At 39.7% G+C, this 24,548-nt stretch overlaps 1 protein-coding gene across 7 annotated transcripts in view; it reads right to left on the bottom strand.

Moving 5' to 3' along the window:
- The window catches only part of RTTN (rotatin), a 146,723-nt gene that overhangs the window by 41,919 nt on the left and 80,256 nt on the right, over window positions 1-24,548 (bottom strand). For all 7 annotated transcript variants that reach the window (XM_029921776.1, XM_029921777.1, XM_029921773.1 and 4 more), the window contains 6 exons: window positions 21,266-21,394; window positions 20,690-20,800; window positions 18,562-18,720; window positions 17,040-17,111; window positions 8,202-8,391; window positions 6,651-6,742 (listed from right to left, as the gene is read on the bottom strand). In XM_029921776.1, the coding sequence (XP_029777636.1) occupies window positions 6,651-6,742; window positions 8,202-8,391; window positions 17,040-17,111; window positions 18,562-18,720; window positions 20,690-20,800; window positions 21,266-21,394 (753 nt within the window). The remainder of the gene's footprint in view (window positions 1-6,650; window positions 6,743-8,201; window positions 8,392-17,039; window positions 17,112-18,561; window positions 18,721-20,689; window positions 20,801-21,265; window positions 21,395-24,548) is intronic.

Below are 24,548 nucleotides of genomic sequence, written 5' to 3'. Positions count from 1 at the left end.
AGTAAGCAAAGTCACGGTTTGTGATCAAAGGTCAGACACAAGAAAAGTTGTGATTTTCCTCAGTACAGTCCAAGGAAGTGAGCTACGAATGTGGAAAACAGGAGTTCAGAAAGCACCTCCTCGTAGCTGTATTACAACTTACCCTCTATGGTTGAGAAAACACGAGGATTTCTTTATATAGTACTAGATTATGCTTTAAAACTTGATTGTGGGTGATTTTATCTTCTACTAACTTACCTATATTTTTAAAATTTGCTATATTAGCACAGTATTATTTTAACAAGACAAAAAGGTATTAAACTGAATTGCTCTGGTTCTATACTCAAATCCTTGCTTGTTTGAAAATAATCTCCAATGGATATTTATTTGATTATAGATAATAATATGTAAATATCTTGTTATCTTTAAAGTAACATCCAATTTTAAAATTCAAGTATTAGCTTCTGGAAGGTGGAGCAGACTCACAGGAGCCCATAGCGCTACCGGCAGCAAAGGCCTCATCCGGTCCAGGCCCTCATGCAGAGCTAAGGAGCACAGGTAAGGGCTCCAGGCCACACTCCAGTCAGGACTCACAGTTCAGGACTATATGCACGACATCACAAACACACTCAAGTCAGGAGAAGCCCTCAGACGAACCGCCACAATGCCGGCCAGAGTCGTGTGCGAGGACTCGCTTCTTCCTCCCCACGCCACTCTCCACGGGGGGAGGGGTGCAGGCTCAGCCCCTCCTTCCCCCACAGCGGGAGTCAGACTCTCTTTAGCTCTTGACCCCTTCGTAGCCAGAAAGCCCCAAGTGGGAGCCCGGGGTGGTCCTTCTGACAGCAAGTCTGTTCAAGTCTTCTGCACTTGCTCCATTCATTCAAATGGCTTCGGTAGAAAATCATGATCTAGACATTTTCCTCTTTCTTGTCTGCCACATGACCCATCCTGAGATTTTCAATTCACGTTCATTCCCTTGATAAGACCAGTAAAACTGGGTTTTACTGGTCCTTGAACTGAAGTATGCGTACTTCGAGCCCCCTCACCTTACTGGTGTTCTAGGGGCGATAATAGCCTGTTAGTGCAGAGAAGCTGGTTACTTAAAGCCACTGTCCGAAAACAGAACCAAATTCTGCTTATAAAAACTAAAAAGGATAATAGCCTTTTCTTCCATGTGTTTAGAAACAGATTTGATAGCTAAAGAAGTTTTCTAAATCATGCCTCATTGTAAAATAGGCAGTTACAATTTTAAGAGTCCCTTTGAAGTAGCAGAAAACAGCAAAGTCATTTACCATATCAAAGCAGAATTTGGTTTAAAAAAACAGACAATTTTTGTCATATAAACAAAATGCATCAATCGTCAAAACTTTTCTTTGTATTCTGCGTTTCAGAACTGAAAGAGTTTACTGGGTACCTCAAAGTTTTTTGAAAGCTAATTTAGGACTTAAATATTTTATTTGCCAAGTGATTTTATAATACTTTCCATCTTCTTTCATCAAATATAGTATTGGTGCCTAAATAAGTTTTTTGATTTGTAAAAAATTAAAAGAGAACAAAGGAAGAAAATGAGGATTTGGGGGATGAAAAAGTACAAATTTACTCACAGTTTTCTTTTTAAAATTTTTATTAATGTTTTTTATTTATTTTTGAGAGACAGAGAGAGACAGCTGGAGCAGGGGAGGGTCAGAGAGAGAGGGAGACACAGAATCGGAAGCAGGCTCCGGGCTCTGAGCTGTCAGCACAGAGCCTGATGCGGGGCTCTAAGCCACGAACCATGAGATCATGACCTGAGCCGAAGCCGGATGCTTAACTGACCGAGCCACCCAGGCGCCCCTACTCACATTTTTCAAACACGGTAAAACATAAAGTATGAAAGGTTCCTAATAACACGAGGGCTCATGTGTTCACTCTGATTAAGTGACACCTTTCTCCTTATGCCCAAGAGCAGGACCCCTGGGGCATGCTTCACAGTTTGTCATCATTAATTCGAAACAAATTATAACGAAAAATTTAAATCTCTCTGACTACATAGATCCATGATTCAAATGGATCAGGTACAACATAAAAAAAGCAAGCTCAGAAAAACATCCCTGAAGGAACAAGCATAGAGGAGAGAAGATTCTTGTCTGTGGAACTGTAAGGTCACTCACATGCAGAGGCTTAACCCCAGGACACGGCCCCAGGCCCTGTGCCCCACTGTATGTAACTTAAGAGAACAAGTTTCCTAGAGCTGGTGGTGGTCCACTCTCCATTAGCTTTGTGACCCTATTCCAAATGCCTAAATTCTCGAAGACACCACTGCTTCACTCGTGAAAGGGTGCCGTTCTCAGATGGTGTAGAGGTAACACTATTTGTAGTACTTCAGCAAACAGCAAACTAGAGGGTGTTGTTTCTGATCACTAAAGCCCAAAAGTTGACTCTCTACTTATATCAAATCTTATTAAAATAAAATAATCAGTTTTACCAAAATTAAGAAAATTTAGTACAAATATAAAATGAGACTCAAGCCTATTTTACTTATTTCAGTTACAGTTATCTGCTTAATAAAACTGCTGAAGTCTCTCTCAAAATGTTTTTGCCAGTGTCTTTGAAGATTTGCACTTGATATTAATGACTATACCGCTATAGTAACTTAGTTTAGATAACTTCAAACATATCAAAGTGAATACAAAATACAGAAAAACACATAAAATAAATATTATTTGCTCTCTCTAATGATTTTTAAAATATCTATTTATGAACTAGTACACACTAGGCACACACAATGGAATATTCTATTTTTCACCAGCCACTGTATTCATGCTAATGTCACATACAAAATAATCACAGTAGGAACAACTTACATGGAGGGATTCGCTTTTTAACAATCAGTATCTAAGTTTTATTTAAAGAATCAGTTCTAAATTTTTGTACCAAAAAACAAATGAACTTGTTCATTTTCATATTACAGCCAGTGGCCTGTATACCAATACCTGAGGAACTAGAATCTCACTTCTATTTTCTTTCTAACTAAAATCTATGGGTTCATAGAGCCCCAGGTGGCTGACATTTACTTAAACAAAGCGCATCATTCTCTTTGTCTCTACAGTCAGGCCAGCTGCAGTCTGCCCAGGTTTCCCGGGGCACCACCCTGGGGACGAGCCCCCACTCTACCACTACGCCTACATCAAGACTACTTTTCTTCCAAAACGTCTCTTTGATTCATCCTTGTTTTAACTGTGCTTGGTCCACTCTTCACTCTATAAAACACGTGTAACTGCGTCACACAAGTGCCAACACCTCTCTCTCTAGGGTTAACTGTAATGTTTCGTGCATTTTATTAGCCGAAAGAGCTTTCTAACTGCATCTTACAGCTATTACAGCTTACCTCTTTAAATCCAAAAACAGGTTTGGCTCCCTTAGGTAACTCCTGTCCGGCGATTAAACGCTGGCCTTTGTCCCACGCTCTCAACCAACCACGCCCCTGCGGAATGTCGGACGCTCTCGGCACGACACACGTGGCGTGAGGTTTTCTCAGTAGGCTTCGTGTTCTCAACTAGACTTTCAACCCTGTAACTGGGTACTGACTCTCAAGACAGATTTGAGCATCTTTTCAGCTCCCTGCAAATGTGTGCATACATCTAAAAAAGAGTAATCTTTAAAGCCCATCTCAGGGGCGCCTGGGGGGCTCAGCGGTTAAGTGTGCTACTTCGACTCAGGTCATGATCTCACAGTTCGTGCGTTCGAGCCCTTCTTTGGGCTCTGTGCTGACAGCCAGCTCAGAGCCTGGAGCCTGCTTCTGATTCTGTGTCTCCCTCTCTCTCTGACCCTCCCTTGCTTGCTCTCTCTCTCTCTCAAAAATAAATGAAACATTAAAAAAAAAAATAAAGCCCATTTCAATGGCCACTTCTACATAAAATCACTTTATATTTTAGCACTCCCTCTAATGTAACCTCACTGCACCCTGACCACCACATCTACCACGGCACCGAGCACCAGCGGCTTCGTCCTGAGCAGCAGGACAGCATGGCCGACAACCCGGGCTCTAGAGCCGCACATGCTTCTGGATTCAAAAAATTCTGTCAAGTTACCAGCACTGGAACTTCGAACAGGACACGTATTCATTGTATGCCTTAATCTCTCCTTTTGTAAAACAGCAACAGTAAGAATGACCTTCAATAGTTTTCAGAGAGAGAGATAGAGAGTGAGTGGGGGAAGGGCAGAGTGAGAGGGAGACAGAATCCCAAGCAGGTTCTGCATGCTGTCAGCTCAGACATTGACATACAGTATCTCTGGCATGGCAAGAAAAACACAGCAATTAGCAGAATTGGGGTAAAGAGACTATTTCTGTGAGTAGAAGTCAATTTGGTGAGTAAAAGTCACCAATTCCAAAGCTCTTCTATTTGAAATCCAAAAAAGAATTAACTGTAAAAATTCCAACAGATAATTATCTTTTGAGAAACCATACAATATAAATCTTACATAAAACTATAATAAGAATTCTTTAAAAAAAAACAGATTTCATTGGTATTTTTTTCTAAAAGAATATGTAATGTCCAAAGACAAGCAAGTTAAAGACTTTTATGTTACTAGCGGTTCTTCTATTTTAATAATGATTATAATAAATATATTTCCAAAATTTTTCTCAGAAAATCTAGTATCCTGATCTATAATATTTGTTATTATTAAAATATTTAGCATATATTATAAACACATAATTTATTATATATTTTATTTATTATTATATATTAATATTCTCTCATAAAATAGAGAAATGCAAAAGTCCTTAAATCCTCTTGCATAGGATCGGTACAACTTGGTATCTACAAAACAGCCAGATGACTCAAAGCTAATGAGAGCAATTACGATTTATTGAGTCCTTACTATAAGCAAAGAACGGAACAATGCACACATTTCAGACAGCACTTTTACTAAGTACAGTAACCTAGGAATTACTTGGAAGGACATACTAATGCTGCCCTTCTGCGAACTAAATAATACAGCTCCTTTTTCCATTTAATCATATTCTCTCTCTTGTTGAGAGGAAGACACATACTACTTCTAGCCTGGAAAGGAAAACATGACATCTAGGGGAGCTGTGGTAATTACTCCACTTTTCCAAACAAAGATTCAGCTCAGCACTGACCACAAACTCTTCTGGGTGGAGGGGGAAAGATGGCTCCAAAAACTATAGCAAAAAGTAGCAGCGTTGGGAAACTATAGGAGGTGGGTCTCATGAGATGAACCTTGTTGTTGCCTGGTAATGACTTATTATCCTCATATTACTTTTGCTCCTACAAGCAGGAGACTCAAGGCTGTGTCTTGCTAGGAGGGTTTATGACACAGTAATTATTCCAAAAATACTTTATGATTTAACGTAATGCTGTCCACTTGACAGGAAATGGGTCTGAATGCTTGTAAAACAAGTGAAGCCTATTCTCAATCATATTTAGGAATAGTGTGTCTCAAACTTTTTATTTTTTATTTTTATTTAAAAAAATTGTTTTTAACACTTATTTGTCTTTGAGAAAGACAGAGACAGAGTGTGAGCAGGGGAGGGACAGACAGAGAGGGAGACACAGAATGGGAAACAGGCTCCAGGCTCTGAGCTGTCAGCACAGAGCCTGCTGTGGGGCTCGAACTCATGAACCACGAGATCATGACCTGAGGCGAGGTTGGCTGCTTAACCGACTGAGCCCCCCAGGCGCCCCTCAAACTTTTTAGAACAAAGCAACTTATGAATGAAAAGAAAGAAGGCAGGAAGGCATAAACTCCGGGTATTTCAGATAATCCAAACAAGCTCCTAACGGAGGCAAGTATTTAGAAATGTGCTTACAATCTCCAGTACCAGGGCGCCTGGGCAGCTCAGTCAGTTAAGCATCCAACTCTTGATGTGGGCTCAGGTCATGATCTTGCAGTTCATGAGATCAAGCCCTGCATGAGGCTCTGCACTGATAGCATGGAACCTGTTTGGGATTCTCTCTCCCCCCTCTCTCTCTACCCCTTTCCCACTCTCACAAACACACATGCTTCCCCCCAAATAAACATTTAAAAATAATATGTAATAAAATAAAATAAAATCTCTAGTACCAAACTGGAATCATTTGAATGGGTCAACTGCTTTGCCCTTAAGCAAAACTGCAGAGTAATCAAGCTTTATGATTATATAGGATCTATTATATTACTATTGATAAACAGCTAAACTTTTATGCTTCTGATTCTTTTAAATAAGATATTAAAAAAAAGGCTGTAAGCATCTAAAAGGACATTCAGTGCAGCTCTATGAGCGCATCAGACCCTAACTCTGCATAGACAGCAGTTCAAATAATTCACAGCTGTTTTCATCATAACCTTATATTCTGAAAACAGTCTTAGCCTGTCCATCCACTATATAAATTCAAACTTCCAGAGATTCAAAATGGAGCCTAAAGCATTCTTGCAGGGCCTGGGGGCTCTGTCAGTTGAACGTCTGACTCCTGATTGCGGCTTGGGTCATGATCTCATGGCTCGTGGTTCGTGGAATCTAGCCCCACACTGGGCTCTGTGCTGACAGCATGGAGACTACTTGGGATTCTCTCCCTCTCCCTGACCCTCTCTCTCTGACCCTCCCCACCACTCTCTCTCTCTCTCTCTGAAAATAAATAAACATTTAAAAAAATAGTTTGAAGCACTAATGCATTCTTTCAAAGTACCATTGTTTCCATGGTGGAGAGAGAACTTGGATCTTGATCTTGACTGGACAACCTAGACGGAGCCCTCCAGAACTTGAATGAGTCATCCAAACCTGTGACGACAGGAAAACGGTCAGCATGCATACAGTCTCCTCCTTACTGGAGCAAGTGACAGAAAGAATACTTGTTGCAGGAAACCAATAAAGAACCAAGAAAAAAAGTTTGCCTAATTTTTATTATTCTTAATTAATTCATATCAAAACCTGCTTTCACAAAAATTTTAATGACCAGTAGTGAACTTTGCTTAGCTCAATCTAATACAATTTAGCAAGAGCGCCAGCTCCCAAACTGTAATGTGCCTAAGAATCATAAAGAGCTACTGTTAGAGCAGTTTCCTGTTGCCAGAGATTCCGTCCCCCCCAGTTCGGGGCGGGAGCCCCCAACCTGCATTTCCGACCAGCTCACAAAAGACCCAAGGACCCAAAGTTTGGTTCAAGGACCAAACTTTAAGAAACAGGGATCCAGGGAAATCCAAGCAATGAAATGTGTCACGTTCCTAACAGGGACACTTATTTAAAATGTTCAAAAACTTCATTAAATATCATTTTCCTCTTAATTCCTCCAAGAATCGAGCAGAAAAGACAACTAGAAATTCAGACTTAAGTACCTAGGGTTAAAGAAACTATCTCTGAAATTCACTCTTAAATAGCTCAGGGAAATATATATACACACACATGTATACATGCATATAATTAAATAAATTTTATTTACACACACATACACATGTACAGACACTTGGCGTAGGAGAACAAATATAGTAAAATGTTAATATTTGGGAATGCTTGTACTATTCTTGTGCCTTTTCTGTAAAGGTGAAATTATGTCAAGGTTTTCAACAATTACTATTAAAAATTAATTTTAACATACAACTTATTTTTAAAAATCATTAAATTATTTACTATTATGAGACGGAATTATTTATATGGACCAAGATCTTAGGAAATCCAAAAGAATCTATAAATAGAAATAAAAAGGTTTCAGTAAGATATTTTGATAAATGAGTACCAAACCAAAAACAAATAACTTTTTGATATATTAGCAAAACAAAGAAGAAAATTTAGTAGGAAGAGGTCTTATTCTTGATTGCCTAGGAAGAACCACCTTCCAAAAAGTTTAAAACGTCCAACAGAGAAAAAAAACCTGTTAAAACTTTACTGAAGGGCATGAAATAACTTGTAAAATATTAATATATCAAAGATGGTTTCCATGAGGAATTTATTACATAGGAAAATGCTAGGCAATGTCTTGTGAAAGGAGGGAACACAAAAATGTACATAAGATATGAACACAATCATGTAAAACAAACAAAAGCTAGAAGGAGAGAGAAGACTAGAAGAAAATACCCCCAACCGTTAACAAAGGCAATCTTTGCACAGTGGGGCCAGAGCTCGATGTGTACTTTTCCTTATTTTTCAAATATTTTCAATATTATGTTCCAAATATCAAACACATAGGTTTTCAACAGTATTTAAAAAGTTAGCTTTTGTAAAACTAAAAATATAATGTACTTACCATTTAAATCACTGCCTTCTAAAGTTCCATCAAGGGCAGAAAACTTCGAATCAAATGTATACCGCTCCAGGTAACAATGTTTCACCATCTGATTCAAATGTTCATAAAAACGGCAGTGATACAAGAGAGCCTGCAGGGCAGGTTTTCCGACGAGCGACAGGCCGGAGTCCTCATCGTGGACACAGGGGCCCTGGAGGAAAAGGGACAGAAAAGGAGACACTGATTTATAACAGAATTTCTTCAGAAAGACCTGCTGCCTGCGCCGCGTTCTCCTCAACGAATCACATGGGTCCCGGGTGCTACCCTGATCCTCACGCTCGCCTCTGTCCTTCCTCACTCAGCATGAGCTGGGGCACAATATTTCATAGTGCTCTCGTTTTTGCTGCCCTCAAATCCTTTCAAGGCAGGAGCCTGATCTATCCCGCCTCCTGAGAGATAAACATGTAGTGTCAAGCGTTTCTAGAAATGGTAGTTTTAATCAAGTAACTACATACTTGAGCCACAAATACAACAAAAGCAGTAGTTTTCAACCTACACAGAATAAAGTAAGTGCGAATATCTGAAATATTGTGGTCCAATAATTATGTTCCAGGTTATTTTCTGCAACTACCGATATGCCAGATAAAAAGGAAAAAGACTCATCACCACCCATGATAAAACTTGTTTGCCACATCACTTCCACTGAAATTACCCCAAGGGAAACTCACAGGCACGCGCACGTGTGTGCACACACACTTTCCATCAGGAGGCGGAGAAGAATCTGCCACTATACAATTTTAACCTTTCTGCACTTTTTTCCAAATAATGTTTCGTGCTACCACTCACTACTTCTACTGGAATATCCAACAGCAAAAATCAAGCAGTCAGGATTTGCTTAAAGTTTGCAAATCATCCTATCACTAGCTTGTAATATTTCTACTTTTAGAAAATGATAATAAAGTTATGATTTTTAAAACAGCCCACAAGAGAAAGAAATATAAAAGCCAGAAACCGGAAATCTAAGTGCCACCAGGAAAAGAACGGTCAAAACATATTCAAAGTTTATTGTTAACTGTGAGATTTGTGCTTGGGTCCCTTTTCTCCCGCCTCCTTATTACCAAGGAAAAACTATCCAGGAAGATGAAATAATTCACAAGGTAAAGGTACAAAGGTATAATTACATCAATAAGATCATTTCCACTGACCTTTCTTTTTCAGGATATTATCATTATAATCAAACCTCTTACTTCATTATTAAATATCTTTTTTAGACATGAATTTGTTATTGTCGTATTCTAATAAACCTACCGAATACCATGAGCTTATTCTTAATTAATAGAGCAATTTACATGTTTAATAAGAAATAAGACTCTTTAGGGGCGCCTGGAGGCTCAGTCCATTAAACATCCAACTCTCGATTCTGGCTCAGGTCATGATCTCACCGCTGTGAGATCCAGCCCTGCATCAGGCTCCACAGTGAGAGTGGGACCGACTTAAAATTCTGCTTCTCCCTCTCCCTCTGTCCCTCCTCTGCTCAGGCTCTCAGAAAAAACAAAACAAAAAGAAAGAAGATGCTTAGTGAGCAACTAGCACATGGAGGTCCCTGTGTAACTTAAATTCTGAGGCAAAACAGAAGCAGGTAAAACAGAGAAAAGTGCAAGGACAGGGTCATGTGGCTGTTTATTAACCTCAGTATACATTCCAGGCAATGTGGTCTTTTCGTGCATTATCTTACTTAATTATCTAGGATGAAATAATTCATCTAAAGCCACAAAGCCAATCCTAACATCCAGAGCTTCAAACTCTTCTCTTTTAAGCAACTTACAGCATTTTCTAAGTTTACTTATTTTGAGAGAGAGAGAGAGAGAGACAGAGAGAGAGATAGAGACTGCCCCTGTGCACATAAGTGGGGGAGGAGCAGAGACAGGGACAAACAGAGAACCCCAAGCAGGTGCTGTGCCACCACAGCAGAGCCCAACACAGGGCTCGATCTCATGACCTGACCTGAAATCAAGAGTCAGACGCTTAACCAACTGAGCCACCCAGGCGCCCACAACTTAAAACATTCCTAAATGTATAAAACATGTCAAATACACAAGAGATTTAAAATAAGTTGATTAATATCACAAATAAAGTCCTCATAATAATTCAGAGAAGGGATTAACAACCAAGATGAGAATTATAAAGAATTCAGTTAAGTTTAGTAGCTTTACTCCAACTACTTAACAAATCTTAATAAATCAATAAAATAGAATTATTAAACAAAGAAGGACAAATACGATTTTTGAAATTTTTTCATAATGATGCGCAGAACAATTTTTAAATTTTATTATACAGATGATATAGAATTTTTACCTTTGCAAAATCATACCCATGTAATTGCTTCCTGGATGAGTTATACCACAGTCCAAAATTCATAAAGGTTTAACAAAAATAGGTGGAGGAATATAAACGATATAAATCTCAAAAACCAGCTGCTGAAGAGCTCTTACTAAAGCTGCTCATTCCGGACCCTGTAAAGGTCTGCGGGGCTGACGGGGAAGCCATCTGCCAGAAGGAGAGCCTTACAAACCCGCTGTCCTTTCAAATCCACCTTTTCTTCAGTTACCGCATTTTCAAAGTGAGAAATTACACGGAAGTGATGTAGAACTGTAGGAGTTATTGTATGAATATGTATAATTATCACAGCGATAAAGAATCATTAGCATAATGATTTACCCTTCAATTAATACACAGATAGTTTCCTCTTACAATGGTGCAACCTGCAATTAACTGTTCGACTTTGTAACGGTGCCGAGGCCACATGTGCTCAATAAAAAGGCGCAGCAGCTCCTAGTCAGCCCGCGGTCACAGGGTAAATACGGGTGCGACCACGCCGTACCCCTGCAAGCACCCTGGGGTTCACCTTCAGGACACTATTCAATAAATTACATGAGAAACTCAACACCTGATTACCACATAGGCTTCGAGTTAGATGATTTTTTCCCAACTGCAGGCTAATGTAAGTGTTCTGAGCCCATTTAAGGTAGGCTAGGCTAAGCTGTGATGTTTATTAAATGCATTTTAAGCTTCCAATATTTTTCATTGACCAATGAAAAATCAGGACATAACCTCATTGTAAGCCAAGGAAGATCTTTATTTGTAAAATGTGCTGTTTCTCTAGTCCTTATGAATACAAAAAAAAAAAAATGAGAAAGTAATGATAACAAAAGAAGTCATAATATGAGATATAATTTAAAATTCTTTAAATTTAAAATACTTTAAAATACTTAACAAGGTTTCAGAACTTGATTTTTTTCTTTGCCTATAAATCACAATGAAAATGATTTCAACCTACTAAGGTTGTACAAGTTAAATTAATTCCAATATGAATGGAAGAATTAATATCCCAGAAAATAAAGTTTAAGAGATAAACATGTAAAAGATAAAAAGATACCTAATATGGGACTCATATGATATGTGGAAAGATACAATAAAGAGAAAAAAAAAGTCATTTTAAAAGAAATAAACATTAAAAAATATGTCAGCACCAAAAGATATAGAACATCTATATCTTCAAATTAAAGAGTTAAATGAGCGCCCAAGCAAATGCGATGAAAAGGATACACAACCATAAAATCCTAGGGCACCAACGATAGAGGACATGGTACAAGAAGCACTTGGCCGTCAGGAGGTACAAGAACACATGGAGATCCAGCTTCCCGTCAGAGGGGATGTTAGAAGACAGTGAAGCGAAATTCTAAGAGGAAGGATTTCCACCTAATACATGGTAACTACTCAAACTATCAAGTGCAATTTAAATACATTTTCAATATGGCCATTTGTAGCAAAGTGGATGGACCCCAAGGGTGTCATGCTAAGCGAAATAAGTCAGGCAGACACCATATGTTTGCACTCATAGGTCTAACAGGAGAACAGGAGAAACCTAATGGAGGATCAGGGGGAGGGGAAGAGGGAAAGAGAGTTGGGGAGAGAGAGGGACGCAAAACTTGAGAGATTACTGAATGCTGAAAATGAACTGAGGGTTGAAGGGGGAGGGGGGAAAAGAGGTGGTGGTGATAGTGGAGGGCACTTATGGGGAAGAGCACTGGGTGTTGTATGGAAACCAATTTGACAATAAACTATTTTAAAAAAATACATTTTCAAATATGCAAGAACTCATTAAGTTTACTGATCATACACTTGTTTATAGGTAGGAGTATAATTATTTTGAAGACGATCTCTCAGAAAAAGGATCCTAACTGAAGAGAAAGGATGATCATGTATGAGTTTAGAAAAACGTGAGCTATGATTTAGACTCACAATTCAAAAAAAAAATTAAATAGAAACTCCAAGGGAAAAAAAAAATCACCCAAATCAATTTTTTAAATAATACTCACACACAAACCTACATATGTATAAACACCCATATATATAAACATCAGAAAATGTTTCTTCTGAGCATCAGAGGAGTCGTGGCAGCCCAGTAAGCGGCTCTGCAGTAAATCAGTAGTTTACAATTGTTAGAACCGACTTCTAGGTAAATGGAGGCTGCAGAAGAGAATGTAAACGCATCAACATTCGCAGAATCACAGTAAAGCTAAAGCCGACAACGAGTAGCAGAGGCGAAAGGCCCCGAGCACCTTGCCCACAACTTCCTCACCTTCTAAAAGGAGGGAGAGAGAGACGATCCACAGAAACGGCAGTGGAGACACTAAGAGCGGTAATGAACTAAACTGGCAGGACCCTGTTTAAATGAGCTAAATCCTGGGTACCAACACAGCAGAGGAACAAACATTATCGCGAACTACTATTCAGAGATACGAAGGTATTAAGATCAGTAGGAGGTCAAGCTGTCTCTGTGTATGCGAAGAGGCAGTAAAGTTCATTCCAAGCTCTATTAGGTAAGTATTCATTAGTTTAAAATTTATTTTTCTAAAAATTCAAATGATTCATTCAAAATATGCTTAGGGTCTCAAAGAAGACCAAATGATCTCAAATATGTACATATTACACCATTATTTTTTAAATTCGATTTATTTTAACTAAGAATCAACTGTGCAGGCACTAAGGCCAAGCCTGGCACACACACACAGAAGCTGGTCTGCCTCAGGCTTCCCACGGATGACCGATGGTAAAAGGGCCAGAACAATGAGGCTTTCCACGCATCCACAGGCTGCACCCCAGAGCCATCAGTAACGGATGGGGCTGTCTTCGGCACGACGGGGAAACCAGCACGGTCTAACTGCTCTGTCTCAGGACGTGTGTATCCGTACCAGACCTGCCCCTGGTGAGTGTAGAACTGCCAGGAAGGGCTGAGAAGCACAGTATGCAAAGAAAGGTGACCGCCCACACCCACTACGCGTCTACGCCCATGCACGAGTGAGCGGGGGGGTCAGGCTACAAGCAGCAAGACCTGAGGTTTAACTTTACTGACTTAGCAGCACACTATGCACTAGCGAAGGGCGATGAAGCACTCTCGTGCCTGTGGTGGGGGCTGAGAGAAACATTGAAAAATACATTAAAAATATGGTCCCACACATTCTACATAGAAATAAGGCAAGAAATTAGGCAAGGCAGTAAAGGAAATACACATGACAAAGAACCTAATTATTGGTATAGGTATTAAATGCTAGTGTCTTCATGATTAAAAGAAGATTAAAATGGATTATACTGGGGTGCCTGCATGGCTCAGTCGGTTAAGTGTCCAACTTCAGCTCAGGCCATGATCTCGCGGTTCAGGAGTTCGAGCCCCACGTCACGCTCTGTGCTGACAGTTCAGAGCCTGGAGCCTGCTTTGGATTCTGTGTCTCCCTCTCTCTCTGCCCCACCTCTGCTCACACTCTGTCTCCCTCTCTGTCAAAAATAAATAAACATTAAAAATATTTTATAAAAAAATAAAATAGATTATACAGGTTACTAAATGTATTTTTAATACTTTTAAAACTAAAATGTTTTAAGTGATTTATGCCTCCCCTTGTTCCAGAAAAGAATTAAAGTCCATTACAGGGAAGATAAATTATAATGTGGTAGTGAAAGAACAGGGATGAAAGAAAGAAAAACGAAGGTATGAAAATAACGGAACCCAGAATGAAGTCAAAAAATGTATGTGCCAAATAAGCCACATTTGATAGGAAGACTCTAAACTTCCTGGCACAAAACAATACAAGAAAAGCCAACCAGTTTCCTAAGTTTTGCATGTGAATTATCACTCAGAAGTGCAACAGCCCCAGACCGTGACATGAAATGGGGATTTATTCTGGGGGTGCAGGGCACGAACCTGGAAACAGGAAGTAATCCCAAAAAGAACAGTGTGGCCAGTGCAGTGGGACAACGGTACAAAGGACATTGGCTTAGACTTCAGGCATCAGAACAAAGTGCAAAGCAGTAAAAGTAATTCTCTTTGTACAACATAATTAATCAAATATCTATCTCAATCAAAACAAAGTATTTGCAAAGCTTCCAGATACTGGTGCTGCTTCCTGCTCTATCCCCAAAATACTGTGAAATGCATATCAAGACAAGCAAATGACACATTTTTTGGATACAGATATATAGCACTTGCTTTCTGGATGTAATAAACTGGCAAAGTCACAACCTCTTGGAGATCATAAAATTCCACTGAAGTATCTGAAGGCTATTTTCTCCCTGTTTTCACAGTGGGATTTAAAGCTACACAAGGGGCGCCTCGGTGGCTCAGTCGGTTAAGTGTCTGAACTCCACTCAGGTCATGATCTCAGGGTTCCTGAGTTTGAGCCCCGCATCGGGCACTGTGCTGACAGCTTGGAGCCTGGCGCCTGCTTCGGATTCTGTGTGTCCCTCTTTCTCTGCCCCCGCTCACACTCTCTCTCTCAAAAACAAGTTTAAAAAAATTTTTTTTAATAAATAAAGTACCACTAAACTTTTAAAATAGTAGGAACAAATACGAGGCTACCAACTATTCATAGTGCTAAATGAGGACACTTAAAAACCAAAAATAATAACCAAGAACAGGCAGAAAATCTGAGTTTATTAAAAACACAAAAAATAAGTAGACTTATTTTTCTAATTTTGGTTAGGACTAGCAAAAGTTTCATCATCAAATACTATTTAGGATTGGAGCAGCTCTCAGAATTCTGGATTCTGGCCAAAATAAGGCAGAAGAGCCCAGAAGCTCATTTGAAGCACTGTTTTCAACTTTGTAGCAGAAAATTAATTCTGTGATAAAAACGCGGAGAGTAACAAAACCAACACGCTGCAGCAGACGTGTCACCGGCACCGCAAAGGGCCTGACACTGTTCACCTCGCAGGAGAGGCAGGCCAACATCTCTGCCTGCCTCCGTCCTGTGACACAGAGTCCCCGGAGCCCAGCAGGACCCAGGGTCCTACCGCTCTTGCTTTTGTATTACAGCTATTCAATAATAAAAAATTCAGTGGCATCACATTACCAAGCTCATAATACACAAGTGTCACTAGTTTAACAATGAGACTTGGTGGAAATGATTCGATTTGAGCCAAAAGCAACACATCTTAAAATCTAGTTATTGGATAACAAGCATCGAAACTACTACACCATTGACATAAATATTAATCCTATGTATTCTTTCCAGCTTTGCTTCCTATGGTTTTATTCCGAGGCAGATGGTGAATAAGCAGCCATTACCGGAAGGCAGGGTTAAACAAACCGGAGGAGGGTGTAGAAAAGTGGCCCGGAGCCTCCGTAACAGCAGGGTTAGGCTGGGTGTGTCAGTGTGGAAGAGTGAGCCCTCCAAGAGTTCCCGAGATGCGGGCCTCAGCCAGCGCTGGGACCCAGGCTGCACGTCAGCCGGAGACGCTGCCCTCGCACGGCCTCAAGCAGGCTCAGCAGCTCCTCCAAAGATACATTCCATTGACAGTTTTCAAAGAAACCTCAGATTGGTCTAGGACCCGGGGAAGTGAGACGCACTGGTGTGATCAATAAACACGCACGAGAAACAGCATGTCCTGCCTGCCCAGTGAGAGCATTTTTCTATCCTCCAAATCATCTAAAAAGCAGTAGGCTGTAGACTAGACTTGATATTCAGAACATGAAATAAAAAATTAATCCAGTAAAAACCAAAGACAGACAAATTATGACCTTAACTGCACTGACCCAGAATAGGTAAAAAGAGATGTTAACATTAATACACATTTAACTATAAACAATTTTGTGTACTGTTATTAAATTAAAATTTTGTGTATTATTATTAAATTAGAGAGGCATATACTGGGGGGTGGTGAGAGAGACTAACTAGACTCAAAGCAAAGGTGTGACTCACTTCAGGGCAAACTATTTAAAATTTCCGTGTTAAAGTTTCTTAATTTACAAAATGAGGATAATAGCTGTCCAACCTCAATTACACAAGTTAAACATTACGTTAAATAACGTTAAGCTCCTAGAAAGGTGCACAATAAACTCTATATTAGCTATTATATCTGTGTACAGTAAACACAGCTATTATTTCTGCTCAAAATTATTTTTAACGTTACAGAAAAGGATTTGTAAGTATGATCAAGCATAAAAAATGTCTACATTCTCTTTTTTAAGTTTACTTATTTATTTTGAGAGAGAAAGAGAAAGAGCGTCAGCAGGGGAGGAGCAGAGAGGGAGGGAGAGAGAGAACCCTATGCAGGCTCCACACTCCACATGAGGCTCGATCTCATGAACCGTGAGATCATGACCTGAGCCAAAATCAAGAGTCAGACACTCAACTGGACTGAGCCACCCAGGTGCCCGTTCTACATTCTCTTTTACGAGATCCTGTTGCCATAAAGTTTCATCAGGGACAATATATGTGTATATGTGTATACATATATGCTGAAATTTAATCATCAATTAATCGCAAATATCTACTAGCTCGATAACTGTTTAAAGTCACCCACCTGCCAAGTATAATCCTTTAAAATTACCGAAGGCATTGGAATCACAAGGAGATTCTGCAGAATAAATGCAGCCTAAAAGAAAAAAAAGAAAATGTCAATACTGCCATCTTGTTGTCATCTCTGAAATAACCAATATATCAGAATTTAATAATAAAAAACTGCATACACCGAGATATCATTATGAGAATTGCCAAGCTTGTTTCTTGTTGTATGATGACCTAACTGTAGAGGAAATTATTTCATCAGGAAATATACATTTTTTCCTGTTTCAGAATTTTATTTTTCAAAAAAAATGATCTATAAAATATAAACTGTTGTGGTAGCAGTTAAGAAATGCACTTTCGCATTTCTATTATTTCCTTACACACACACTCACAAACACAGATACGCACACACAGACACACAGACACACATCCCTCTCTGTCTCTCCCTGACTCTCCTTCTCATACAGCTGCTCTCAATAAAAAAGCCCGAACTAGAAACACAAATCACAAATGTCCAAATTAACATGGTCAAATTAAATAGTCACACTCATATCAACACTGATTATCTCCGCACTGAAAGGCTGTGATATGACGGGTGAGTAACAAGGGTGACAGGGGAGCCAAGGAGAGTGAAATGTGCAACCATCTTAACTTGAAGTCAACAGCTGTCCTGTAAGTTGGTAAATCAAAAGGAAGCTACAAGATTAAGCATTACTGTTTAAACACAAATAACAAGAAAACAGCAGCATTTGGATTTTGGAACTGGGCACTGGCTAATGGTGGGCCCTGGAGCTGCTGCTTTCTTCGCAAACCTCAAATCACTGTTTCTGAAAAGATTTGCATCAAGGGGCGCCTGGGTGGCTCAGTTGGTTGAGCATCCGAATCTTGATTTTAGCTCAGGTCATGATGTCACAGTATATGAAACTGAGTGAGCCCCAGACTGGGCTCTGCACTGACAGCTGCTGGGATTCTCTCCTCCTCTCCCTCTGCCCCTCCCCGACTCTTGCTCCCTTTACTCTCTCTCTAAAAATAAACAAACATTAAAAAAATATTGGTATTAGTCATCATTCCAGTAAAAACAGCAATAAAATGAAACCACAAATTATTTAGGAAGAGTTAAAATAGGGTTTGCTTTTCCTCTTATAGATGATAATTGCTACAGAGTAATCTGACAGTCATTCATCCTAAGTAAAGCTTCATAGATACTAGAGATTCAAATGCACTGAGGTAATATGAAGGTAACTTTTTTTCCATGAACTACTTTTTCAATGTATAATAATATAGAACAGTTCATGTAAAAATATATCAAATTCTACTTTGGTCTTCTCAAACTAAAGTATCTACTGTGAATTAGTATCTTTCTCATTCTGTACTAGTGTCTTATGTGGGTCTGGTTGCAGGTAGGAAAGACATCGGCCAGTGCAGTCCAGCACATGGAGCACTCCCCCGGTCCGTCACTGCACAGAGAGCACGTTCACAGAGACCATCACCACCAATTTCTAAGGCTGAACAGGAGGAGGGGTTCCAGGAAGGCATACCTCCCTGCGAACCATACTGCATTCAGACGGGTCCAAGAGAATGTTCACCACGGTCCCCCAGAGCCCACCAGATATGTTCTGACAGCTGTTTGCCAAGGCCACGCAGCCGGTTTCATGGGTGGTCAGTGCCGCTCCCAGTCCCAGCGAAGTGAACCTCACCTGTTGAGATGAAAGAGAAGTTCTCACACCAAAGAATCCAATTCCTTAACGCGAACTCCTAGTTTCTCTCATACATAAAATCTCACACCTCTATGACACTGTCTTGATGGTCCTAAATTATAAGTACTTAAGAAAACAGTGTCCTCTAAATTTATGAATGAATAAAAATCCTATCCCATCATTCAAACAAGCAATATAGAAAAGTTCAATAAAAGCAAATCTCACAGAAACTTAAAACCAGACTTTTTAAGAATAAAAATTATAGCTCACAAGCCTCTTTGTGGGGAGAGCACAGGGTGCTTCCCCACTTTTTATGACAAGATTCCTGCTTACTCCTCATTTTTAAAAAGGTTATCTATTATTTTGTTCTCCATCCTTAAGTGATTAGTGTTTCTTCCAAATAAATGTCTTTAACCTTCTTGAAACTTCTTTTCAAAAAGAAATAACTGAACTATCTTTCTCTAAAGCGTTTAGTATTCTCCCCAAAATTACTGTTAAAGAAACATGTGTCAAGTTAGGTTAGTGTGGTACACTGTACTTGTCATCCACCACTGCTGTGCACACGACGCTCTCTGGCTACCTTCTGAATCCTGATTCTGATAGTGTCACTGATGGCTATGGGACAGCAACAACCAGCGTGGTCCTAACACGGTCAAGCAAACGAGTCCAACGTGTATAAACAATAGAGCCTCCACGTTCGGATCAAATAATGTTTCTAAAAATCAGGGTTTATATTGTTATAGAATATAGTCATATCTCGTGTGAAGTTAATGCACGGTGCCCATAGTTAACAGGACTATATTATATACTTAAAACTTTGTGGGGGGCCGGGGGGCTCAGTCAGTTAAACATCCGACTTCGGCTCAGGTCATGATCTCGCTGTTTGCGGGTTTGAGCCCCGTATCGGGCCTCTGTGCTGACAGCCCAGAGTCTGAGCCTGCTTCAGATTCTGTGTCTCCCTCTCTCTCTCTCTCCTGCTCATGCTCTGTCTCAGTCTCTCAAAAATGAAAAACGTTTAAAAAACATTTTTAAATATATAAAAAAATTCGCTAAGAAGGTAGTTCAGTGTTCTAATCACAAAAATAGAGGACAAGAGGAAGCTTTTGCAGGTGAGGGATATGGTCACAGCAGGACTGTGGTGACGACTCCGGGGCACACAGTTCTCTCCAAATTCATGAATTCGTACATATTGAATAGGTACAGCTTCTTCTATGTCAACCATACCTCAAGAGTGGTTTTAAAAAAAAGAGGTTATGTGGACAAATGGCTACGACTGGAAATTTTAATAACCTAAAATTTTGCACCATAGTTCTATTATTCTATTAAATGACACCAAATGTCACCTGGCAGCGATCCTTCTAAATTCTTTGAAAATGGCTGGGCTTCTCCAATACTTTTTTACTGTTCTTTCCAAAAACGACACTGTCTATAATTCTTTTCTTCTATTTTTAATCTGTACCCTAATGAGTTTGGATGAAGAGGGTGTGCTATGAACTGAACTGTATCCCCTCTAAACTGTTGTGTTGAAGCCCTAACCCCTAACGTACCTAAATCTGACGACAGAGCTTTCAGGAGGTCATTAAAGTCAAGTGAGGTCAGAACGGTGGGCTCCTACTCTGACAGGACTGGTGGCCTCAGAAGAGAAGGAGAGTGGAAAGGCCACAGGAGCACCCGAGTGAGAAAGCAGCTGTCTGGACGCCAGAAAGGTGAGCCCTCACCAGAACCCAACCATGTGACACCTCTTCTCAGATTTCTGGCCTCCAGAACTGTAAGCAAATAAATCTGCTTTTCAAGCCACCTCGTTCATGCTACTTTGTTATGGCGGCCCAAACGGATGAGGACAGGGTGAACAGCTTGAGGTATAAGCACTAAAATAATCTCATTTTGGAAAACATGGATACATATGTGCATGTATATTTCATTTGTTTTCAATCTACACATAATGGACTCAAGCTTCCTGCACACTGACTTCTGGGTCCCGATCGACCCATAAAGGAATCAACCAAGCCAGCCCTTGCTGAGCAGGAGTCTGGTCTTCGCTGTGACGACCCAAAGGCAAGAACCAAAGTGACATCCACTCCTGGAAGGAACAAAAGGGAACAGAGACACATTAGGTGGGGCTCTAAGGATACAACGGAGAAAGTTTAAAATAACTTTTAAGTTGAAAAGTTTTAAAAATCAAAACAAAGTTAAAATATACTTGAGACTTGGCTTTAATTTAGTATTTAACCAAAACAAGGCAAACAAAAATCTCAGCTTCTACTTAAAAACTTAAACAAAACAAGTTTTCTTCAAAACAACTACTTGGCCTGTGATTTAGACAAAATGTAGTTCTCTAGAGCCAGATTTCAATCAAAATGTATTTCAAATAAAATTCAGATTTGTGTAACACACAGCTTCTAAGAAACATCTCCGTCAGAAGTCATTTCTGTCTCCTAAGAAGAAAATCAAACGAGATATTTCCGTATAGGCCTGAGATGGGTGAGACACAGCACGTTCCTGGTCTGGCAGCTGCTCAGAAGGCAGGCGGCGCGGGGGGCCTCACCGAGCTCTGGGTCTGGGCCGTCATCTCGTGAGACAAGTGAAGCAAGCAGAGAACCGTGCTCTTTGTGACGCCTTTGCCCATAAAGGACATGGCATTCCCGCCGCGCTCCACGTAAAAAGAAGTAATGACCTAAAAAACAAGCATAAGCAGCATTATGGGGACTTTGCTCTGAGCGGTACATAAAAATAAATATGTATCTTTCTACTGACTTGTCTGGTTTGAATCTTAACCACATAAAGTATATGCAGCATTCTTAGTTTATACATTGAAAAATGGTTAAGATGGTATACTTTAGGTTAGTGTTAGCACAATTAAATATTCTTACTTTAAGATTTTCTCCCTTTGGAACTTGTACAGAGATGTGTAGTGTCCTCCTTGAAGACCTGTGATTTAGAACATGCTCATACATTTTTCAGATGTTACAGTATCCTTTAAGTAGAAGAGTTTATAAACATCTTGTTTAAAAATACACTTGGGGGGCCCCTGGGTGGTTCAGTCAGTTAAGTGTCTGACTCCTGACTTTGGCCCAGGTCATGACCTCAGCCCTGTGGGTCAGGCCCTGTGCCGTGTGGAGCACGGAGCCTGCTTCAGGTCCTCTGTGTCCCTCGCTTTCTCTCTGCCCCTCCGCCGCTCACGCGCACGCTCTCTCTCTCTCTCAAAAAGATAAATAAACATTTAAGCCAAGTATTCAAAGTGATGAGAGATCACTTATAATTCACAAACTTTTAGTAAAAAAAGGAATGCTAAGTATATTTAGGTTCCAATACACTATAAAGGAAAAATCTATTTTGAGTCAAAATAATCGAAACTACTTATCGTCTGACCAATACAACATCAAATATTTCAGTTTATTCACCCTAGGACTTTGGATGCTTTTAGTCATCACAGAATCCTTTAAAGGAAGCCATTTTGTCTTAAAATAGAGACGACTTTTCGGCTTGGATTTTTTTCAGCTCATACAGCAGATTATTTTAAAGAGATGGCACAAACCATAATCATGTCAGGTGCAGCTTCTTTAACACAAGCAGTTTATTCATAGATAATTTGGGGTTTGTATGCTCCATCAGAATTCTCATATGCCAAAGCACTATACATTATGCCTGAGAAGTAACCCTGGATGGGCCGGGCTGAAGCGACAGGAGATGGACTCTGCCACCACTCCCTCCTTGTGCGCGTGCGCTCGAAGGTGTTCATAATATAAAGTTTAAAACTTTAAGGGACTGTCTTGGGAACAAGACACTTGAATGACCAAGCCCTTCCTATCCTCTGCTAAGTCACTGGGCACAGCCATGGTGCGACGGCTTCGTGCCCAGCCGGTGAGGGACACGCCAAGGGCTTCGGGTTATTTCCCGTCAGTCGGACCTTCTGGCCGGCCCCGTGGAATCACACTCCCTCCGTCTGGTTTCAAGGATCTAGTTATCACAGGCGACGCCCCTATCATAATGTATCATGCTTAGTTTAAAAGCCTCATTTCTCAACCATGAAAAGCAAATGTCGCCATTCTAATTTCACTATGCAAAAAAAAACCACCAGTATTAGAAATACGGCTCCCTTCCGAAAAGGAGTCCACTTCAGGGAGAAACTATAAAGCAAATCAATTGGACCAACAATGACTCTATGTCGATGTCTATTCACATAATAAGCCTTACTTGATTCTTTAGTAGTAAATAAATAAATCTAAATGTTTACTAATTATGTAACTATGCAAAAGGCCCCAAGTAAGATTTAGTTGGACTCTGCCACAATGTCTAACAAAAGTGACAGATTTCTTCATATTATTTTCCTGTCACTTAATGTGAAGACAAAGAGATTTTCTTCCCAAGACGTGTAAAACATGAAGTATACTCCTCTGTTTATACCAAATCAAGATTTGTTAACCAAGTTTTTCTTCACTCTGGAACATTCTAAAACAGGGATTGTACTTTTTTATCTACTCCTTAGCCAATACAATGGGCCGAAAGACAACCGAACTTACCGTGGGATTTCCTTTTGGCCTCAATTTCTCACCTAAAACTGAGAAGCCCTTTTGTTCTCCAAAACCATAGAAGGCTCCTTTTAATTTCTGGTATTTGAAACACAACTTACGATCTGAAGTCTCTCTCTTACACAACTTTAAAACAAAAGCACTTCCGATAGTTTCCGAATATAAATAATGTTAACACCTAAGTTCTTCAGTCACTACTGTAGTCACCCTCACACATCTCTGATCTCTTAAGTCACTTCATAGTGAACGCATCATGGAAGATGAGTTCCGAAAGGCTTATAAATGGATTATACACAAATCACTTCACACACAGTGCTAAAAATTAGGTACTTGTATATTAAATTATATTTTAAATGCACAGAGGATCTGACTTTTTAAAAAATGCTACAGTCAGGTCTTAAAGTGAACATAAGTGTTCTAAAAATTTGTACATTTCTGTATGAATATATAAATTCTGTGATATGGACACCTTGAAGGATGGAGTAACCAATTAATATGCTGACAATGTGTACTTTTTCAGTATTTATAACTATCTTAGAAAAAAAATTATTTGATTAAAACAGTTACCCTCAAAATTGTATTAAATTTTACAGTAGAGCTAAGAGTATTTAGGATTTTGAAATTCTTCTAACAAAACAAGATGTACTTTTGGGGAAAATTCTAGGTAACATCATCTGAAGCATGGTCTACAGCTAAATACACAAATATCACCTAAAGCATGATTTAATGATGAAAGCACAAAAATTAAACAGACATCATTTATATTCATTTATGTCACATTTTCAATATTATTTAAACTGTATTCTAATTTAAAATCACATATAAACTACATATAAATTAAATTAGTCATTATTTCAACCATATGTGCAAATCACTATGTTAAGATAATGAGGAGCTATGGATTAGTGGGAATGATCCAAAGATGATTCCCCCAAGCTTACAGTCTAACAACAGATGAATGCATAAAACAAAATGGAAATATGATGTCTTAAGCATCATAACAGTGGTATGTATAAACTGCTACAGGTAAACAACGTAGGAAGAGGCCAGTCAGCCCATCTTCCCTGACTGTGTATGTCTCGAAGACAAGAAAAGACCTCCTGGGGAGCCTGGGGAGCTCAGTACGTTGGGTGGCAGACTTCAGCTCAGGTCTTGATCTCCTGGTTCGTAAGTTTGAGCCCTGTGAGGGCTCTGTGCTGACAGCTCAGAGCCTGGAGCCTGCTTCCCATCCTGTGTCTCCCTCTCTCTCTGCCCCTCCCCTGCTTGCTCTCTGTCTTTCTGTCTCTCAAAAATAGTAAA

The sequence above is a fragment of the Suricata suricatta genome, chromosome 14, assembly GCF_006229205.1.
Source record: "Suricata suricatta isolate VVHF042 chromosome 14, meerkat_22Aug2017_6uvM2_HiC, whole genome shotgun sequence".
In the NCBI taxonomy this organism is placed as follows: domain Eukaryota; kingdom Metazoa; phylum Chordata; class Mammalia; order Carnivora; family Herpestidae; genus Suricata; species Suricata suricatta.
Note: the sequence above shows the minus strand (reverse complement) of the source record. Positions and strands in the feature narration are given on the sequence as shown.